Source organism: Numenius arquata, chromosome 9 (genome assembly GCF_964106895.1).
Source record: "Numenius arquata chromosome 9, bNumArq3.hap1.1, whole genome shotgun sequence".
NCBI classification, from domain to species: Eukaryota; Metazoa; Chordata; class Aves; order Charadriiformes; family Scolopacidae; genus Numenius; species Numenius arquata.
The window spans coordinates 41,170,492-41,192,673 of record NC_133584.1 but is presented as its reverse complement, the minus strand read 5'-3'; the positions used below and the strand labels follow the sequence as shown (position 1 = coordinate 41,192,673).

At 38.2% G+C, this 22,182-nt stretch overlaps 1 protein-coding gene across 1 annotated transcript; it reads left to right on the top strand.

Annotated features, from left to right (window-relative positions):
- Nucleotides 1-1,358: 1,358 nt before the first annotated feature.
- Nucleotides 1,359-5,999, top strand: TMEM18 (transmembrane protein 18). The gene is made up of 5 exons (XM_074153803.1): nucleotides 1,359-1,412; nucleotides 1,681-1,801; nucleotides 4,105-4,159; nucleotides 5,205-5,298; nucleotides 5,388-5,999. The coding sequence occupies exons 1-5, from the start codon at nucleotides 1,365-1,367 to the stop codon at nucleotides 5,475-5,477; spliced, it is 408 nt and encodes a 135-aa protein (XP_074009904.1). The 5' UTR covers nucleotides 1,359-1,364; the 3' UTR covers nucleotides 5,478-5,999.
- The last annotated feature ends 16,183 nt before the right edge of the window (nucleotides 6,000-22,182 follow it).

Sequence of the window (22,182 nt, the reverse complement as noted above, 5' to 3'; positions counted from 1 at the left end):
CCCAAACCCATTGATTCATTATATTAGCTGTAAGACTTTCCAAATGCCATCAGTTTCTTCCAGTCTTATAACAGCAGAATGGTAGTAGAAATGTCCACTTTTGCACCACCCTACTTAATTTTACAATGATTTAAGTAAAGCTGTTGATTGGCTTCCACATATTATTGTTGTTAAGGAAAAGATTATCAAAAACCTAAAGCAAAACAGAAAAATGTCTCAGTTTCAGGTATCTCACACTACATTGCAGAAGTGTGACAGTAAAAAGAGAGTAGTTCTCAGTGATGGCCTGTATTTGACTACATGGTAGACTAAATGAAAAAAAGTATCCGTGATATTTACTTACACATGCACTTCCAAACATTTTGGAAAAAGCCAAAGGCTCAGAAAAAATAATTCCATGAAAGCAGAATGTGGAGCTACGGTATGGCAATATGGTTTGCTTGACAAGGCTAATCTTTTTAAGATTCATTACATCTCCTGGCTCAGTTGATGAATCTAAGCCTGAAACCTCTGTTAAAGCATGATAGGGCTCAAAGAGTGGTCAAGTGGGCTTGAAGAGTGTCAAGAGTTCTTCCAGACTTACATGCATTTAGCAAAAGGAGTTATAAATGAGAGGTTTAACCTTTTAAATGTCTTATTCACTTTCTGTTGTACAGCAAGTCATTATTCTTTTTTTTTTTTTTCCATTTGGCAAAAGAATAGTATTTCTCATTTGACTTAGGTTCTTGCATGGAGTGGTCAAGTGGGGGATTTTGTCAGAAATTTCTGACAAGGGCTTAAAACTCCCTTTTTCCTGCAATCCCATCCCTAAAGCAGAGTGAACATTGTGAAGAGAAGACCAAAAAAGCCAACACCAACGTGCCCTGAACATCTCAACACCAGCCTGCCTCCACCGAGCAGATAGTGACAAAAACATACTCTCCCACCAGTTTCCTAACCTCAGGACCAAATGCTAAAAGCATAGCTAGAGCCTCTTGACCCTTTTCTGAAAAGGCAGGGTTAGTTTTGAGGAACGAAATTTCGGTCACAGGAGCAGGAGAGGCGGTTCTGACCTGGTACCACCCTCAGGCGAGGCAGCCAGAGAGCTGCGGAGAGACAGCTTTGCCTGTCCTCCCAAATATGGGGTCAGCCACCATCCTTTCCTCCCTCTGAGGGACTGAGAAAACGCCACCCCTGCGAGACAAACAGCATCTTTCCCCTCCATTGCCCCTCAGGAACAGACGAAGCACCCCCCTGCTGCTTAAGCCCCCTCAGCCTCCCGCCGCTGGGCGGGGAACGAGCGGCCGCCGAAGTCTCGCGAGAAGACGCCCAACGGCCGCCGCGGCGGCCGTTGGGCGTCTTCTCGCGAGACTTCGGCGGCCGCCATGGAGCAGCCGTTAAGTAGCCCGCCGGGGCTGTCCGCCATCCTGGCGGTAAGGCGGGGGATCTGGGGGCCGTGCTGGCTATTCGCCCGGGGAGAGGGGAGGAGGAGGTGGAGGCTGAGGCTGAGGCTGAGGCTGTAGCGGCCACCGTGTGTGCGGGGGAAGCCTGCGCTGGGGTGCCCGCTCCTTCCCCATCTCGGCACGAGGCGGGCCGTTGAGCGCCGGTCCCTGACAGAAGTCCGTTGCCATTTGCGGTGGGGGGGGAGGAGAGCCGCTCGGTGACGCTCCACAGCTTAATGTCTTTTCGTTTTGTGTGTAGAAGACGGACTGGTCCGAGCCGTGGCTGCTGGGGCTGGCGGTTTTCCACCTCCTCTGCTTCCTCCTAACCTGCGTCTCTTTCCAGCACTACCGGCTGCAAATAGGGCACTTCCTCTGCATGGGTGAGTACTGGGTTCATACTTCCCTGAACTGGCGTTCGGGTGATAAAGGGCATGTGCATTGCTTAAGCCGCTCATACTGTCAAAATAGCTTCTTTTGGTCTCTTAACGGTAACCGTTTTCTTCATGTACTTGCACAGCACACAGTTTTATACTTTGTAGCAGATAAAGTGCATGTAAATAAGTATTTCTCTTGCAATAATGTATGTGTCTATCTGCAGTAAACTTACAGAAGGTACTATGGCCTATAAATATGTGTTTACTTAGTTTCCAAGACTGTATGTAGAGACTTTAAACTCTGGCCTTACTGAGGATCTCAGATAAATAAGGTTTCTGCATGGTAAATGCATCCCATAATAAATTGTTGCTGTGCTGGATAAGCAGAAAAGAAATCAGCTGAGAGCCAGCAGGTGCTTTCTGTTCTGCCGTGTTCTAACGCTGCAGTTCAGTGACTGTGGTCAGCTTTCAGCTGGATTCATTCCTGGAGCATGTTCACCATATGCCCCGCTGGGATCTGTGATAAAGGCGTGAGGAGCAGCAGGACTGGTTCAGTACGTTGCAGTATCAACTTGTGTTATCTCAGGGTTTATCATCAGACTTGAGCCTGAGAATCCACAGTGGCGTTGCCTACTCAAAGCTGTGTCTTTATGGCTGACAGATTTTGGTTTAATTTAGATGGCATGGATTTAGGTTAGGTCTATGTATTATGAGCAGTGCCTTTCTTCTAGCCACAGATGGATTTTCTGGTGAGTTGGGTTTTTTTACGCAGTACCTCAGTTCTGTCATGATTGCAGGAGGAATGAGGAATTGAAAGAGATTTGCAGGCAAAAGGCACTTGAAGACTATGTTGGCTTTTTAAAATACCGTTTAGTGAACTAGTCAAGTTGGGAGAGGAATCATAGCTTCCTCAAAACTGCAAATACTTGAATCAGCCAAAGCCAAGGTTTCAGTACGTTAAGTACCCCCAAGAAGGAATCTAGAAGCCTTAGTAGTTTCTGTACATTCACTTGTAACTGCAGAGTTTAAAATAATCTACAGAGGGCAAAATAGCAATGGCCTGTTTATGGCACATTAGGCCTGAAAGTTCCCTATAAGAAGATAGGCTTTTCTTTCTTTAGTATTAGACAGAATTTCCAATGACATGCTGTTTACTTTAGACACTCTAAAGTATTTCATGTGTTTCTAACCCGAGTTTGAATGGCCAAAGTCTTAACTGCATTACAAAATGCAGTGGAATTGATCATTGCTGACTTTTTAAACTCAGATGTGATATAAACTTACTGTTAACAAGAAGAGTGCATAAAAATATCCATATTGAGTCCAAGCCTTGTTTGTACTTGAAAAACTTAGCCACTTTTGATATGTCTGCACTATAAATACCTTGTATTGTAGACAGTCAGAAATAACTGAGGAAATAATGAAGTTATCACATTGGTTTACTTTGGTAGGTGAGCAGCTATAGGTATGTTTATACTATGCAGTGCCAAGCAGACATAATCCAGGTGGTGGCAAAGCAGTATAGCATATTGAATTGTCACGGCACTCCTTTGTATCACCAAACTAGTTATTTAATTGGCTTCTGCAGGTCACCTTTAGTCACTGAATCTTTTTTTGCTTTGTTTGTAATGAAAAATGAAAGAAGGACAAACTTAAAATTTTGTAATTGTATTGCTTTTTTTGTTAAACGTGATTGCACTGGATTTTCTTACTGTCCTGATGGCTTAGTATTGCATGTAATTGTTGATGAAGAGTATGCTAGTTTTTGCCTGCCTGCAGCAAACTACTCTGCTGTACACTTATTCAAAGTTTGGATTTTACAAAAATGCCTATATATATTTAGTATCCTAGCTTCAGGTAGTAATATTACATATACCAATGTGACACCACAACTTCTAAAATGATAACTTAATTGCATACCAGTTTTGGGGTGTTGGCATTTGTTTTTACAGACATAACTTAGAAGCAGTCGCCAAGAAGATTGTTGGAAAAAATACTGATTTTTTTTTATTTTTTTTATTTTATGCTTCTGTTCATTTGTATGCTGAGCTCTTTCTATAAGATCAGATGAACAGGAGTTTGTAATATAGTGGCTATATTTTGTGATCACGTAGTACTGCTTAGTAACTATATGGGACCTTTAATTCAGAATTGGTTTTGTGCAATTAAAAATTAACCATGTAGTTTGATCTGAGGATCAAAGAATTCTACTGTCTGGTATGTATATGTCTTTAAATATATATGGCAGAACTGATGGCAGTTTATTTTTAAAGAAGTACTGAATCTAATATTTTTGTTTTGTTGTACAGTGGGCTTAGTGTACTGCGCTGAATATATAAATGAATTAGCAGCTATGAATTGGAGGTAAATGTTCTCAGTTTTTTTCATTTAAATGAATGTTCTTCTAAAAATGTACTTCTTTTCATATCATTCCCAGAAAACGTTAGAGTCACTCATGCCTCATCAGTAGAATGTGATGGCCGATGGTCTGTTGCATTGGTTAATATAAAACTTTCGAACAAAACCATACAGTACAACATAGTTATCACTTAGCTTACAAGAAAAGCTAATTTTTAATAGCTAGCATGTGTTTATTGTACTGCTTAAAATCTGTGTTTATATGGATAGTTGTAGATTAACTACTCAGAGAACTAAATGAAAAGCAGAGTTGGATGATTTAAAGGGAAGAGCATGTGAGCTTTGGTGGGTTGGATTTTTTGGGGTTGGGTTTTCTTTGGTAGGTATACATGTTCAATCACCTGAAGTTAAGCAGTACTCAAAAATATCACTACTATTTTATTTACTTATTTATATGCATAAAAAAACATTAAAATTTGCCTGTTTTACTAAGCCTGTGTACCAGAATTAAACTGATGGCTTTTTTTCACAAGCACTGAACTAGACTTTCCCTGATGTAATTGGAAATTATGTTTAACACTACTTTATGCATGCATCTAATTATAACTCTTTATGTTTCACTTCAGGCATACAAGGCCTAAATTACAACTTTGCTACATTTTATTATTTCCATTATCTTTTCTAATATAAGTAACCAGAATACCTGAGAGAGTCATTTCAGACACGTGAGGATAAGCGTGATTTCTGATTCACAAATATATGTACTATTGTAGTCACATTGTTAGTTACTTTATCTATGGTTGTTTTATTTGGGTTTTGAGTGGTAAAACCTTAAAGAAGAGAAAGACTGGTATTGTAATAAATATTCATAACTGATCAGATATTGACTGTCTCTTTGTTCTGACTTAATACAGTAGAATGCTGGCCTGTGCTTGGACATCCCAAGAAGTAGGATAATCTGTAGGGTGTCCATGTTGAATAGTTACTGTGACAGTCTGTTATGTGAACTACAGTGAATAAAGCTTTCTTATTTTTATTTTGTTTCTTTCAGGCTGTTTTCTAAATACCAATACTTTGATTCAAGAGGAATGTTTATTTCACTAGTATTTTCAGCACCACTGCTGGTGAATACTATTATAATTGTGGTATGTATGTGTTCAGTTACATGGATGCTTTCATTAAAACAATAAGTAAATGTATGTGGATTACTTAAATTTCATAATTTACCTTTCAGGTCACCTGGGTTTACAGAACTTTGAATGTAATGACTGAACTGAAGACACTACAGCAGAGAATCAAAGCAGAAAAAGAGAAAAAGAAGTGAAACTCCTAACACTTTTTTTTAAATTATAATACTTGTCCAGGTAATCAGTCCTTCTGTATGTTTATCCAGAAACAGCAATGTTTTTGTGCCTGATGTCAAGAGGACTTTGCAACCTGTGGTTGTGGACAAGGAGGTGACAGCAAGTTATCTATAATACATCTGAATTGGCTGTGAAATTGAGAAACCCAGTCTTAACAGGTCTTTGTGCCCTTCAATGTAAGGTAGTTTTCCACCATGACCAAGGCTGTTACTGTTGGTGAGACACAGTCTTCCAGTCTGTTTCTGTTTGCTTATGTATTTTTTAACTATGTCTTAATTGGGTGTTTATCAAGAATCCTCTTCTGCTGCGTAAGCCAGTTGGAGCTGTGTTGTGAAGTCCAGTAAATGAGGGATTATATTCAGAATACCTCAGGAATCCATGCTTCTGTGAAGCATTTCACTTCTTTATAAATCAGGTTTCATACTTCCGATGTGTATTGTGTGCCAGTAGTATTTTATAAATAAAATTATCCACTGTATCTTAAATGGAGTTATTTTGTATTAATTTAAATTGGATTTTTTCTTTCATTTTTTTTCTCATAAAAATTCTCACTTTGGTATATTCTTGTACTTAATTTGTGTAATTCAAAACAATCTCTGCTTTTTTTTCAATTTACATTTCATTATTTTAATGCTGCTAGATAAATATATTTTCTTAAAACTGGATTAAACTTTCATAGCTTTTGCTTATTTGTAGAACAGAAAGGAAGGGGGAGAACTTTATAATGTTCTGTGCAATTTTGTTCCTTTTTTAATATACTTTTTTTTAATAATGGAAAATGAAAAAATGATGAACTGAATGAAATAACTAAAAATGAAAAAGATTACTTCAGTTTTGCTCAAAGTAACCTGTTTTTATTTGATTAAGGAAATTTGTGGGGTAGGAATAAACACAATGGAAGACTGTCCATACGTGTTTAGTAGAAGTTGTATGCGGAAACAGTTAAACTTTTGTGTGGAGACCTAAATTTCTGTCTAAAATAGATAACACATAGGAAGGGTGATCTATAAAACTGAATTTAGACTAATGTGAAGAGCAGTTGAATACAAACCCACAGAACGCTAGTAAGTTTTTAAGCTTGCATGTATTTGTGAAATTAAATACTTGAATAGTCGTCATAACAATGGGAATATGGACCTGGGGGAGATAAGCAGATGACTATGCATACACAGCTTGCAAGTCTCCTAGTTAGGGAGGAGGGAGACTGGTTCTGGAGGGCCTCATAGCGTTGTGGAAGGGCACTGCAGTTTTTGTCTGGGATCCATTTCTTTGCCTTTCCCATGGATTAATTTATGGCATGGCTCTCCTCCCTCATTAAGAATTACAGACAGCTAGTCCAGTTCATATTAGCAAACTAAGTACATGCGGGCTTTCAGTGTTGTCTCATAGTTGTCCATTCTGCTTCTACTCTTGATGCGATATTGGGTAGTGTCAGCTGTCACTTCTCCATGAAAACATCTCATGGCCTGGTAGAAAGCATGTGCCTTTTGGGAATGGTCTCTGTTTTGAAGGAGTGATTATCCAAATGGTTGCAAGATAGGCTGTGGCACCTAACTTCAGGACCATGGAACTGGTCTCTCTGATTTTATATAGATAGATGTAGTCCTCCCAGGATGGTTTAGAAAAGTTCAGTTTTGCTCCTAACGATTTGATGGGGAGAGGTAAGCAGTTTTTCATAAGTGGCCCTAAGCATGACCACACAAATGTTGTGCTCCTGACTTTCCTCTTGTGAACTGTTCTGCAACAACATCGATGCACAGTTGTTTTAATATCACACACTTGAAGCTGTAGTACCTCGTCATACTGAGATACCACCTGTTGTCAATAGCCTTTACCTTCACAGCAGGTATGAATTTCAGTCACAGTAAATGAGGTGGTTCAGAGCAGCTAAGCAGCAGGTCACTTGCAGTAGAAAACAATGTGCCTCATTTAGTACATCCAAGGCAGACTTTCCCCAAATTGATCAGTATTTTGTCTTCTTTCTGGGGTGTGAGGTTGGAAAAAATAAAAATTCCATCTTCTGCGTGTGAAACTGGTGTGATACAGCAATTAGAACTGTCCTTTCTAGGGTAAGATAGACAAGATAACAGAAATTACTTTGTCTGTATTGCCCGATGTGTTATACTTGCTTGGCACAAGATTTACTAGGGAAATTCTCTCTACCTTTGGTGATCCTAAGTGAAATAAATAAAAAATCTTGTGCTTGCTTAAATTCTTTTTCCTCTTCCTCTCAGTGTTGTTGACCTTTCAGGCAGTATTTTGTTTGGTTTTGCATAACGAGAGTAATTTTGCCCTTTACTGTAAGATCCCAGATCATTACAGCCCTTTAACAAAGTTGAAGAACAAAGAACACTAGAGTGTGAATGGCAGACACTTTATTTTTAATGAGCAAGTAAAAATCCATTTGAGCTGTATATTATCTGTTGATTTCTGATAACACTAACGGGATAGCTAGGATGCAGATAATACTTGGTTTAGAAAGTATCAGTGTGATGTGGGTTTTTATTTTTTTTTAATTCTAGAAGTATTGCTGACTGAAAGTATAAACAGCTCCAAATTCTAAAATTATATCAGTATCTTTTTGAAGGACGAATATCTCATAATGTACACTTTGAAATTGTAAACTTGGTGTTTTTAAACCTTCTCTGATTACTGAAACTATAATACGTAAATGTAACCATTATAAAAGGTAAATATTTACAAACAGAAGAATGTGGTTTCTATATATATGTCAGAAAAATATTCCTATTTTCTATATTTCAGAAAGACTCAAACTTTTATCTGAGTTGTCCTCTAGCTAACCCTGTTGAAGAAACACTAAGTTTAAGAGCTAAGTTTAAAAAGGAAAAAAAATGTAGGTGTCCTTAACCATAAGAGAAACCCTCAGAATTAAGTGTGGCTTTTCTTCATTATGTGTCTGGATTTATGAAGTGATAGTGCAATAACAATGTAAGGGCCTACTTGCTGACAAACCAAAATAACTGCATCATGAATTTAGAGACTGTTTTGGCTACTTAGTTTTTTGTATGTATAAGTGAATGAGAGCCAAATGTTTAAGGCCAGTGGAATACCTTTGCTTTTAATTGTGAGACCTGAATTGAGGCTGCTTGCGAAAGAGCCTGTTTGTTTCAGTTTGGCCCACGCGTACAGAAAAGCTGGAAGTTGCTCAGTTGGATCCTTTGGAGAGTGAGACGAGACAGAGGTGGTATGTTACTGGTTCTGTGTCTCTTGCAGGCAGTGACTCAAACCTTCAGCCTTCCTCAACGTGTCGTTCCATAGCAGCGCATGGTGTCAGCCAGCGTGGAAAAACATTAAAAGGGAGAAAGTAATATTAACCTGGCAACGTTACCACAGTAGAAAGTAGTTTTGTTGCATATAAGTCTGTGAAAAGATAGATTAGCAGAATTTAGTTGGCAAACTTCCTAGAGTTTGAAGTTGGCCTTGTTCCCTATGGAAAAGTAATAACTGAGATGAGATGAGTTTCCAAGAATGAGAACCTAAAATTCTCTCTTTTTCCACATCCACTAAAGTGCCATATCCTTAGCTTGGAGTGTATTTTCACCTCTTTTTAGTCCGATTAATCCCATTATTCTAGACAAATTGGGACAGATCCAGTAAGGGAATTTGACTGTCTGTTCCCCAGGAGCATTTGCTAGCTTAGTAAGTAGGAATGTCCGAAACTCCTATCTCCCATAAAAAGGACCTATTTCCCAAAGGCACAGAAGGACAATAAATTGAGGTCTCCTGCATCTTTGTGTGTATTCCAAAAAAGAACTTTGAAGGACAGTCTTACTACTTTTCATCAACTGGGACTTAAAAGAAGGGATCTGCTCTAGAAAAGCTCTGTTAGATGGTGATCTGCTGTGGCTGTGAGTCCTAAGGACGAAGACTCTATGGAGAATTGTTTTGTGGATTTCAAGAACCATAAGCACAAATCTTGAACTCTTGGGTTCTTTATAGGAAGTGGGAATGTCAGGAAAAGAGAGGAGTAGGGATTATTTGTGTGAACAATATAGAAAAGAATACAGTTGTAATTTAGGGAATGTGCTATTTCTTTAAATACAGCTAAACACTTTTGCTTTTATTGTAAGCTTGATTAAAAATTAGAAGAAAAATTAATTTTTCACTGTGGATGAACGCACCATTTTTATGATTAATGTATCGAAATGTGTTTCTCTCTTTAGGAAACTCACATATTGTGTATATTTTTCTATTTAAACTTTTAGAATATTGTTAAAGTTTTAAATATTTCTATGTGTTTTAACAAAATCCAGGTACTGGTGTTTTTCTGTGCATCAGGGGAAGAGATCATTGCATTTAATCAAAGTCGCCACTGGATGTCACTGTCTCACACGCGGAAGCTGTCTCAAAGCTTTCCTTTCGAGACCGTTCTGTAGAGCTTTTCACTATCGCTTCATAAATTCTTTCTGCAGCATTTTGGAATGGCTGAGAAGGCTTGGACTGTGGCCTCTGAAAGCAGAAATTGTTATCTGAGCTCCAGCATACATCTCCAGTCACTTCCAAATGTTTATTGACACTCTTGGTTTTTATATTAAAAAGTACTTCTTGTAACAGTGATGATAGGCATATATGCTTCCAGAGTCAGGACTAGGGGGAAGGTATTTTTTATTTTAAAGCTTCCTGATGTGGCAAGGAAATATATACCCCTTTAGCTCATACCTACATTTCATATGGAGGATCCTATCTTCAACCAATTAAAAAGAAGTGTACCAGCAAAAAGTAAAACAATTACATTATTGCGTGAACGATATGCAGGAAGGCTTACTGAAGCAGTCTGGTTCATGACCTGAGAGAGGTTATGCATGTCTTTTATTTCTTTGTATTTTACCCTTGCATAATGTATTGTTACCAAGCCTGGCCTTAGTGTGTTACATAGCTCACAGTCACTTGTTGTCGTGACTGAGGTTCTCAGAGTATCAGAAGTCACTTCAGACATTCTCCACAATCCAGCAAACGGTATTTGGTGATGTTCAGAGGCTTTATGACTTCATTTGAGAAGTTTTAGATGCAGGGTTCTCTGCTTGATGTTCCCCTTTGTGTATCAGGTTTTGAGCCTGGTTTTTTATTTATCTTGAGAATTCATCTGAGCTCTCTTTCCAACCACCACCTCTTTGAGAATGCAGACTTCCAGTTTGAATTGACTTCAGTCCCCTTCCTGTAATTTACATTCAAGCACATACACATAACGACTCTGAAAAGATCAAGCAATTATAACCCGGCATGCTTGGGAAATGCCAGCCTCATTACTCAAAACTGATGTGCTTCATGGACGTCTGTTTTGTAATCTATCTTATTCTGACCCGTTCCTCCAAATTGTGGTCATACTAACACCACTGTTTTGCTGCAAAATTATAAACAGTGTTGTACTGAATAGGAAGTATCTCAGAGGACTTAAAAGGAAGGCCTCTACATTTCCTATATTTGTGTTTATTGTTTCATATAAGTATGAACTGTAGGAGCCTTTCTCGTAGGCATAATGAAGCCAGGAAAAGAGCCATAACTGGTAATATGTTACTACATGCACTGCCTTTAAGTGGTCCCACTGAAATCGTGGACCTGTTTTCTTTGGCACTGTCCGGAGCTAGAACCAGTTGAAACCAACATCAGGATCAAATGTGTTGCCACTTTAATGTGAAAATGTTACAATAATTAGCAAGGCATTCAGCAGAACTGATTGAAACAAGGCACGTTTCTTAAAATGGACAAGTTCCAAGTGTCATTTATAACACACTTGTTGATCCAGCCCTGATCAAAGAAATACAATCTTGAATACCTTTCCTCCCTTCTGATCCAGCAAAAACCTGAGAAAAAGAGTTTGCACAGTGACCCGAGGGGAGGCAGAACGAAGTTTGGCTGGACAAAGAGGTGTCTAGGGTAGGATCCTTCACTGAGATCATACTTATCTCTTGGTCTTAGGATTGTGTAATAAATACACTTAGGCAGTTTCAGCTAGTGGGGCAGGATGTGAGGTTTTTCTCTCAATTAGGACTCATATGCCTTGATCTAAAGGAACACTAAGCTTGGAAGGGTTTTAACATGGTAGAAACAAGCTTTTAGAAATTCTTAAGTCATATAATACCCAACAGCTCATTAGTAATATATCTTGAAGTAATATATAGTAAGACCTACAAGAGATGAATCATTTTGGGTCTATAACTGTAAGAGTCATGCCTCTGATACCATACTCTTCGCCTTGATTTTGGGATTAGCGAGAGTGATCAGCTTCTTGTAGCCACCCTGGAGAGAATGTGATTCGTAAGGTTCGTGCTCCAGCAAAAGCATCACAAAAATCAGGAAGTTGATGCACCAAACAAGTAATAAGCCCTTCATCACAAAGTATTTTCTAGCAGAATCCAGGGATCTGTGAGCTTTGGGGTTGTTTTAATACATTCGACCCACAGCAGTGTTGTAAAATGGGATTAGAAATAGATTTAATGACTTTACTTAAATGTGTTGGTTCTGTAGGTTAATTGATAGTGAGACCTTTTGTAAGTAATCACAGACTGTTTTTTTCTTAGAAATCACCAAGTAAACACAAATAAAAGAGTCCAATTTTATCTATTTTCTTGTTTCAATGGCCCAAAATCCTAAATTAGACTAATCATTCTACAGTAATTATCAAAAAGCAGGACACAACATCCCTCTGATTAACAAGAGCTAATTTATAAGAAAAGCTCATGAGACCAATTTCTTTCTAGCAAATTGGTTTATTGATTTGTACCATCAAAGATTCAAATTAATTAGTAAATAGTGTGTGTTATCCAAGTTTTTTGCTTCCCCCGTGTTGTAGGAAGAACAAATTTAACATGCAAAATTAACTGACTGGATTTATATGGGAGCAAACAATGACAATTGTAATAGTGTATCATTTCCACATAATCCTCTTTGAAATAGAAGTAAAAATATTCCAAACTATTATCAAATAGAGCTTCTTCAGAAACGGATTTCTCAGTAACTGTTTGATACTTTAAAAAATAATTTTAAAATGTACAGAACATAGCTCATAGGTAAGCTATGGGTCCCAAAACCATTAACTTGTATAAAGTTTATAAAAAGTTTTGCAAGTTTTATATTTTAATGAAATATACTGGGGAGATTGGTTTATACATCTATGTCAGAAAAGAGAAAGCAAGCTGTTCTCCAAGTTCTGAAGAAACTCATGGAATTTATGACTTTCAAGGCTTCTACATTAAGAGAAATCATCCAAAAAGACTCTGAAATCTCAATTTTGAGACTTTAAGTGAAGTGAAATACACTGAGAATTTTTCATAGTATGAACTGCAAGTCATATCAATATATTTGTAAAGTGAGCAGTAAAATTAATACATTTAAAGACAACTTGTTATGGTTGTATCATGATCAAGAAATAAATGCCAAGTAAAGTAAAATTAGAGAAAAAAATATTATCACATTTTTTTAACCGAATACTTAATTAATTCTTATGCATGTTAATAAATTCTAGACTGCAATAACTCAAAAATGTCACCAAACATCCTTTCAATTGAAGGATGGAGAACTTGTCCTCTCAAATAAGAACTATCCTCTTTTAAAAGTCTAGCTGAGGCTTCATACAAAATGTTGAATGAAAATGCTAAAAGTATACTAATAACTAAAGTTAATATTCATTGCATTTCTTTTTTTTATTTTATCTAGCAAAATATGGGTTAAAATACTACCAGTCAGAACATTATAGTCAGTTAAACAACACCAAAGCCTTCTGGTTTTGTTGTATGTATGTCCATTAGGTAGACACATATTAATTAAATTCTAATTGACAAGAGCCATTATTGTTCAATGTCATTAACTTAGATAGTTATCGTAGAAGATAACTAGAGTGGTCATCTCATTTAAATTTAACCCAGTTAAGTGTGATACGCTATAGCTGTATTAACTCATCCAAAAAAAGATAAAGTGGAGAATATATTTAATTGTTTTCAATTAAACACATAATTGTATTATATCTTAGCTAGAAAGCAATCAGTTTGCTTTGTAACCCTTAGAGGGCTCCATTGCTATGTAGTACTGGAAAACAGGCTAATTTGACATCTTAAAGTATTCTGACATCTACTGTAATTTAATTTAGGCCTTATATTAACTCCGTTTACATGGTTTTAACTGTGTGCAGAACGTTCCAAGCTGGTTAAAAGGTCTGATGACGTAGATTTAGGATTGTGAGATGAAGTAGAATGTCTACAAAGCTGTTACGCATAGATTTACCGGGATTAGTATCATAAATGTGACAGGATTCTCAGTTCCCAAATTTTATAAGCATGAGGACTAGTCCAGAGGCAAAATGATTAAATTATGACTTAATAATTTCTCATGATTTTCTGAAAGCTTCACTGTCCATCCAGAGTGTCTGTGTGTAAATTACAACATTGCAGTGCAGCTTTCTCTCTTTAACAAGCCGATATACTTCAAGAACATATTCATCAGCGACCTGGACGAGGGGACCGAGTGTATCCTTAGCAAGTTTGCTGATGATACCAAACTGGGAGGGGTGGCTGACACCCCGGAGGGCCGTGCTGCCATCCAGCGAGACCTGGACAGGCTGGAGAGCTGGGCAAGGAAGAACCTCATGAGGTTCAACAGGGAAAAGTGTAGGGTCCTGCACCTGGGGAAGAAGAATGTTAGGCACCAATACAGGTTAGGTGTGGACCTGCTGGAGTCAAGTTCTGAAGAGAAAAATCTGGGGGTCCTGGTAGACAGCAAAATGGCAATGAGCAAACAGTGTGCTCTTGTGGCCAGGAAGGCCAATGGAATCCTGGGCTGCATAGGGAAGAGTGTGGCTAGTAGGTCGAGGGAAGTCATTCTCCCCCTCTACTCTGCACTGGTGAGGCCACGACTGGAATACTGCATCCAGTTCTGGGCTCCCCAATTCAAGAGGGATAGGGAACTACTGGAAAGAGTCCAGCGAAGGGCAACAAGGATGATTCAAGGATTGGAGCATCTCCCTTATGAAGAAAGGCTGAGAGAGCTGGGACTCTTTAGCCTGGAGAAGAGAAGGCTGAGGGGAGACCTTATCAATGCTTATAAGTATCTAAAGGGTGGGTTGAAGGAGGAGGGAGCCAGACTCTTTTCAGTGGTTGCCAGTGAGAGGACGGGGGGCAACGGGCACAAGCTGGAACATAGGAGGTTCCACTCAAATATGAGAAGAAACTTCTTCACAGTGAGGGTGACAGAGCCCTGGAACAGGCTGCCCAGGGAGGTTGTGGAGTCCCCTTCTTTGGAGATTTTCAAGACCCACCTGGATGCAGTCCTGAGTAACATGCTCTGACATGCTCTGGGCAATCCTGCTTCAGCCGGGGAGTTGGACTAGATGATCTTTATGGTCCCTTCCAACTCTAAAAATTCAGTGTAAATTCAGTGAAATTCAGTGAAGAAGTCGGGGCAGGGTGTTGTCTCCAAACAGCAAATCTCTTACAGGGGGAGAGGTGTAAGAGTCCCCCCTTTTTCTTCCTTCCAGGGGATTCAGGTGTGACTCAGCTCCTGTTGAGAGGCGTCAAAACAGCCAAGAGTATCAATAGCTCTAGCAAAAGGCTAGAATCACAAATAAGAGGTGTTTGATACGAAAGAGAAGAAAAAGCAGGGAGGTAGTAACAGCTAACTTGCATCCACATATCGACTGTCTGTGTCTAGAAGAAGATGCTGTTTTAAAGGGCAAAGTGAGGGCTACCCACTAACTGAGACGTAAGAGACCTTGAAGGACAGTTGCAACTTCACAGATGGTTCCTTTAGGATCTCCTGTACGCAGCAAACGGGAAGGGGGCTGGAATGGAACTGGAAGCGAGACTGTAGAAACAAATTTGGGTAAACCAAGGCATTGAAGTCAGATGGGCTTTTGTTTGTTTAAAGTAATTATTTTTAAAAGCTAATATTTTGAAATAAAAAGTAAGAAGAAAATCAAAGCAAATAATAAACACAGAAAAAACTGCATGAAAAAATTCACATGATGAAGTGGAAGTTTTGCAGCAAGCAGAGGAAATAGGAGAGCAGCTGGACACTTCTGCATCTAGGACAAGGAAAGGAGAAGACAATTATCTGAGAAAAAAGAGAAATGGACAATGAAGTAAAAAGAAACATTCCTTACAATTTGCCAGCTTTCTCTGGGAAGAAACTGGCACATTCATGTGCATAAAGGTCCTCCACAAGAACTCCTGTGAGAGGGACCAAAATTATGTTGCTCATGTAAGCTGGAAACTCTTCTAAAGCCATCAAAACATGAGAATGAAAACTCTGTTTCAGAAATAGCAAAAAACCAATGCATAGGTCAGTGCTGAGAGTTAAAAGCCATTTAACTTCACGCACTGCCTCCAGCGCTCTGCCAAAGAGGGAGGCTGACCACAAGATATTACTCCCTATTCCTTTACTCTGTGGATTTAGAGTGTGCTTTACGAGTCAAAATGTTTCCGTCAGCTCAGTTTATCTAGAGCATGAAGAAATGCTTCACCAATGAAGAAAAGCCATCACCATTTTAGCTCGCAGATCAGGCAACGGCGAAGAAGTGTCTTTGCCAGGATCAATACTTTGCATTTTCAGACTCACCTGATTTGAGTTCCCCGAAGTGAAACTGCTGCCAGTGTGATCTCTTCCTTGACTGCTTCTCCCTCGCAGTGGAAATGGAAATTCCTGTGTTGCTCCACCCAGAAATCCCTGATGAGTTTCCTTACAGCAGGCCATGCTCTAGTCATTACAGGATTCAGCGCCAGGAGATTCATTCCGATGGTGGCTGGTTGGCTGTGTGTCCTGGAGCACGGTAAATGACCTCCCTGCTGAAAAAGGGGAGACTACCCACATTGCTGATATTCTTTCATAGCCTTGGTGAAAATGGACTCTATAAACACAAAGGTATTGTCATTAATATTAGCCTTTATTCTTGAAGGAGTCCATTTTCCAAGAGAAGAAAAAGAAAATAGGTATCCTGCAAGAATGGGATGTTAAGAGTAAGAAACCAAATTTTTATGCCATCTTCATTGTTAGTATTTTTCTAACCCCAGTAAGCCTCCTATCTAAAATAAGAAAATATGATTTTGAAAATGAAATGAATGATTGGTAGAATAGTTTAAGGTGAAAAATATGTATGGGATATATTAAAGTTCCAGCAAATTTAAAAGAAATAGGCAGGAAGGAAGGAAAATTATTGCATGAATCATACTCCCTTGGGTAACAGTGTCAGCAGACTTGAAATCATCATGTTGCATAGGACAAACAGATGAGCAAATTGATGAGTAACTGACAAAAACTTTTTTTTTTTTTTTTTCAGAACACTGAACTAGCAAACAGCTCTTTTTATATAATAAAGATGTGAGGTAATCACTACCATCTCTCTGAAAGTCAGAGCTATAAAGAAGAATATAAAAGAGCAGATGGTATGTTGTGATGATGCCCAAACAAATGCAAGCAGCCTTACTACTGCAAGAATTTTTCTTTATGGACCAATTTAATCACAGTGAATGGATTTTGCCCTTATTTCTTTATCGCAGGTATTTCTTGCATGGTTGAGCCTGTTAGTTCTTTACACCGTGTGACTCAAATTTCTTAAGTAGAAGGGTTTGAATTTAAGCTGATCTATTGCTGGGCTTAAGTTCGTTCCTCTGTTAGACAGGTGGGGTGAGAGCCAGCACATAAGCAGTTTGGGTAATCCAGGAGTATTGACTTAGGCCCTAAGAATTTTTAAACTTTTTTAAACTTTATTTTGTTTATATCTATCTTGGTGCGATCTCCCAAGTTCATTTTTTTTTAGTTCCTTCTTTGTTAGGCAGGGAGGTAATGGATCAGCTGTGTTTCAGCCTGCAAGCTTTTATGATTGCTCTCCTACCTTGAGATGATGCCAGCAATTGCCTTCCTCAAGCAGCACTTCAGTTAGCCCTGGAAAGTGTTTGCACAGGACTAGCAGTACGTTACTTCGGTATTACAATTCTAATGTGAAAAACTAACCATATCCAGAAAAAAAAAAATAATGGTATTGCCAAAGCATTGGCATACAAAGATATCTACAAGAAACAAGATGGACCATGAGGAGAAAGAGAGGACAGCAGAAACCAGTGGGGAGCCGGAAGGGATACTCCTGTTTTTTTCTCTGACTTCTGATACAGTATGTGCTCAGATAATCCTTCCTATTGCTCATCTTATTCAACATATGAACTTTAGTTATGATTTCCCAAACAGTGGTGTGGAAACAAAAGATAAAAGGTTCCCAAATTGGGTGTGAGAGCAGTTGCAGCCTAGCTACAATGTGATAGTCCGCTGTCAGTGGTAGAGATGGAAGTGCAAATGGTATAGTGAGAGGAAGATAGAAGACAAATCTGTGTGGCAAGTGCTCCAAATAAAAAAGACAAATTGGTAGTTATGTCTGACCTGCTTTACTTCACAAAACCTTCCAACTCCTTATGTCAATACATGGAAAAGACTGTAATCCTCATTCTCAAAGAATATGACTATTAAAATAGTATCTGCCTCAACACTTAAATACAGAGATGTATTCAGTGTTCTTTTCAAAGACTGCACTCTCAAAGGTACCTCATTTGCAATAGTACCTGGCTTTTATATAGCTTGTGGAATGTCTGAAATCCATTTGCCTTCACTAAGATGTACTGTAAACTATTTATTAACGTTTATTAAAAGCACAAAATACTGAAATAATGCCAAGTAATATCACAAAATACATTTATGGATGTAACTTTATTTTCTATTAAAAAGGCTATTAGACAAATACAAATAAGACAAATACAGCCTTTCCTTTTATGACATTAAAGGCAGAGTATGTGTGGTATAACGCTCTTAGAGAAACAGAAATTGGAAGAGGGACATTATAAACCCTCTTTCACATTTTAAATCTTTGTACTGTCATTTGTGAAACATAAATTCTTAGCTTAATATTCTTGAATGAAACAGCTGCAGAGAGTCTATTTTTTAAGTACATCTACATGATCCATTGCAGCTCACGTGGACATTCTCAGCTGGGTTTCAATGAGCTACCCCTTTGCTGATAGCGAGGGAACCACACGAGCGTGTCAAATTAGCACCGAGTGGCTGGCAAGCACTCAGCTCTGGGCTGTCACAGAACAAATTGTGGCAGAAGCATTTATTCAACGTCTACTAGCTTGAACTTCTCAATGGCTGCTTTCTCCACTTAAATGATTTTTTTAATTTGATACTGGAAGACACAAAAAGATGACAAGTCCCTCCAGATGAAAATACTTCAGTTCTGTCCGAGGTATTTCAGCCCTCAATGTGTTCAAGAATTTTTCTGTTTTCAAATAAGAAATCAACTCAAACCCTTTGGGACACTGACAGTTTCAGTGTAAAGAAGTTCTGTTTTCTCTGCCGAAAGCTGGGAAATGAAGTCTACTCCATGAAGTTTATTGAATTCTGCATTTAGGATGTCCAAACATACTCAGTGCCATTTTCTTTCTTCTAGCAGACATTTCCGTCACACTTTAGTCTCTGGGATAAATGTTTATAAAAAGGTATCTTATCTTGGATTCCTATTTTGACATCAGTTTGAAAAGTTCCTTATAATCTATCCCATTGTAAGGAAGAATAGGAAACCCTATCAGGGATTCCAGCAATGCTTCCCTTTCTTACCCTCCCTCGAGGCAGCAGAATCATCCAGACGAATGACAACTAACATCCATGAATTGACACCTGGACAGAATGCATCCAGCTTTGAAGTAAGAGGCGTTGTCCTCACACTCTTTGTCACTGTTTGTAGTTTAGGAAAGTGGTTGTGGCTTAGCCCTTCTGTAGGTGTGAACTCCACCTTCTGCCAGTGGCCGACGCTTCTGGTTCTGCCCATAGGCTCCAAGCAAACCGAAGATGCAGGAGAGGACCTTCTCATTGAAGAAATCTAGTAAACTCATATCGCTCTCCACTCTTGATCTCAGGATTTTATGCCCTGCCATCCTAGTTTCCTGGAGTGATTAACTTTTCCCCTTATTATAGTTTACTATACTTCATTTATAAATAAATTAGAAACCAAACCACAGGTACACACTGTGGATTGGACACCACTTGGGCTGTGCAATACTGTCATTATTCGACATTAGAATCCTGCTTGTCTTTTAGTTGTATAGGTTGTTTCCTAATTTTGCAAAAGGATAAAAATAACTGATTTATAAAGACAGAATATGTTATTCCTGTTCTAAGAGTTAATAGGAAAGATGAATAAAATAAGGGCTCTGCTGGATCAGACCAAATCCATTCCAGTGCTGTGTCTCTGACAGTGGCCAATAGCAGTTACTTTGTGAAGTGTGTAAGAACAAAAAAACTCATACATCCCCAGCATCCTGCCAGGCACCAGCTGGTGGGTTTTGCTGTGGGACACCCTGATAAGAACATTGGTACTTACTGATAAGTAACCTTTGATTCACACACTTTCCCCAAGATTTTTTTTTTTTTTAACTCATTAAAAAATTTAGTAACAAATAATAAAAAATTGATTTAAACTGATGTTTTGGGTGTTTTGGGGCTGGGTTGGATTGGGATTTTTTTTTAGGAATGAGCCCTTTTCAGTAACATTTTTGTTGATAGAAGTTTCTCAAGTCTAAGCTGAAACTGCTGATCATCATGATCAGACAGAAACTGGTAGAGGGAGCCTCATGATAACTCACAGCTCAAAGAGTGGGACCCTCATTTAGAAAGTGATATAACTAGATTCATACTCCTCACCTGGATCAGACACGAGCTTGAGACACCCCGGGGGAATGCACGTACCAGCAGCCCCTTAGATCTTCTTGGACATCCTGTTTGTATTATCTCCTGTCAAGGGCTACTTTAGCCCCATAGAGAGAACTCCATTATTAGACAACGAGAAATCCTGGTTCAAAGTCTACGCTTTGAATGCCTTGACAAGGTGTACTTGCAGTCATGCCTGTTGGTTCTCTCCAACCTCAGTGAACACTCCAGCCATCAAAATACCCTGGAATGAAGCTCCCTATTGTTTTTTATCTTGACTTTGAATGTAAATTAAGGATACATTTTTTGGAAATGGTTTTAGGAACAGTTGAATAAATCTGAAGTTACCCTTTAGGTATCATACTCAAAATAGGTAGACAGTTTTTTTATTGGATCACTAAAGAAATGGGAAGAGAAATCACTTCAAAATATGCTTAAAAATTAGTAGCATTAGTTTCAATGTTCATAATACTTAGGCAATTTGAAACAAGGAGTCAAGAGATACAGTAGGAACAATTCCATGCTTGAGCTCTGCTATTTTTTAAGATTGCCATACAACTTTCAAGAAAAAAATATGGTGCTGCAAAAGCTTATGTGCCTGCATAATTTTCTTAAATAATTTTCTTTCTTGCCTGATTATAATTATTCACATGCATCGTATTTTGTAAGATGATGTCTGTCAATGTGTACGGTAACTTTTAACCACATGCATATGTCAAGGAAGGACTGTTGCTAGTCTTTTTGTAACAGCTTAAATGATCATTATTCTTGGTGGTGCTGACAGCTTTTTCCTGCTTAACTGTTGAAAATATTTTGGTATTATATGGTGGCTTTTCTCCAGGTTTACAGTATATTGTTTTCTTGTTGCAAGAGGGAAAATTTACATTAACCTTCATATATGGTACTTGACATTTATAGTACAAGTGGGATTGATTACTTTAACATATGAGAAAACTGCAGCCTTAAAATATACAGACTATGAGACAATAACATCAAGTCCCAATACATTATTTACTTTGCACTACTAAATGCTCCACTGCTGGTCAGTTTCAATATTCTTGATTCTGAAATTTGTACCATGAGAACATAAATTAAGTCTTAATGTGCAGGCATTTCTGAATGCATTTGCTGTGTTATTGTTTCAGCTGTGTCAGTCCCACTGTGCAATTTTGCCTGAAACTCGGGGAAAGACATTGATAGTAAAGGTGTTACGAAAAATGAATACATTTTTAAGGTTTGGAATTTTGGATAAGTATATGGCAGTTTTGAAAAATTCTGAGCTGCTTTTCTCAACCAAAATTATGTCTGAAATTAGCCAGATTATTTTTCTGGAAAGAAAAGAAAACTGGTTTGGGATTTTGTGTAATATTTTACCTCTTAGAACTGCACAAACTTTGATGTTATTTCCAAAAGCATGAAAGAACAGAGCTGTATAGTATACATCAAAAATTTTTTGTTTTTTTTTAAATTGTAAAATCAACATGAGAATCCATTTTTTTAATTTGAGAACCTGTGCATGCATTACCTCAGAAGTTCTTATTTCTTTCAATTATAAAAAAATATGGCACTTCAACTAATAATTTCTAGGTCAAAGCTATGCCTAAAATTCTCTTACAGTTTGAGGGCAAAACCTGACACAGACTTCAGCTGTGATTCTCAGGAGGGACATTCCTTAGGTAGTGAAGTGAGCACCTCAATGAAGCATAAGATTTCCCCCATCTGTTCTCTTACTATTTATGCATTTCCCTTGTCCCGCCACCCCCCATCTCCTCCCACCCCCAAATTCTGACAGTAAAATTCAAGTAACTTTCGTCTTAACAACAACCTCTAGCAATAAGCAGTTTTTTGTTTTTTCTTTGAAAATCAAAGGGAATCAAATAAGAAAATTGTAAGAAGGTAGCTAACTGGAGTTTCATGTTGTCATGTTAGAAATACAAATGTTCTGGCTTTAAAAAGTCAGAGAACTAA

Coding starts and splice junctions, on each gene's coding strand:
- TMEM18 (XM_074153803.1), top strand. CDS start 1,365: ATGGAGCAGCCGTTAAGTAGCCCGCCGGGGCTGTCCGCCATCCTGGCG. Junction 1,413..1,680: donor GGCTGTCCGCCATCCTGGCG/GTAAGGCGGGGG, acceptor TTTTGTGTGTAG/AAGACGGACTGGTCCGAGCC. Junction 5,299..5,387: donor TGAATACTATTATAATTGTG/GTATGTATGTGT, acceptor TTTACCTTTCAG/GTCACCTGGGTTTACAGAAC.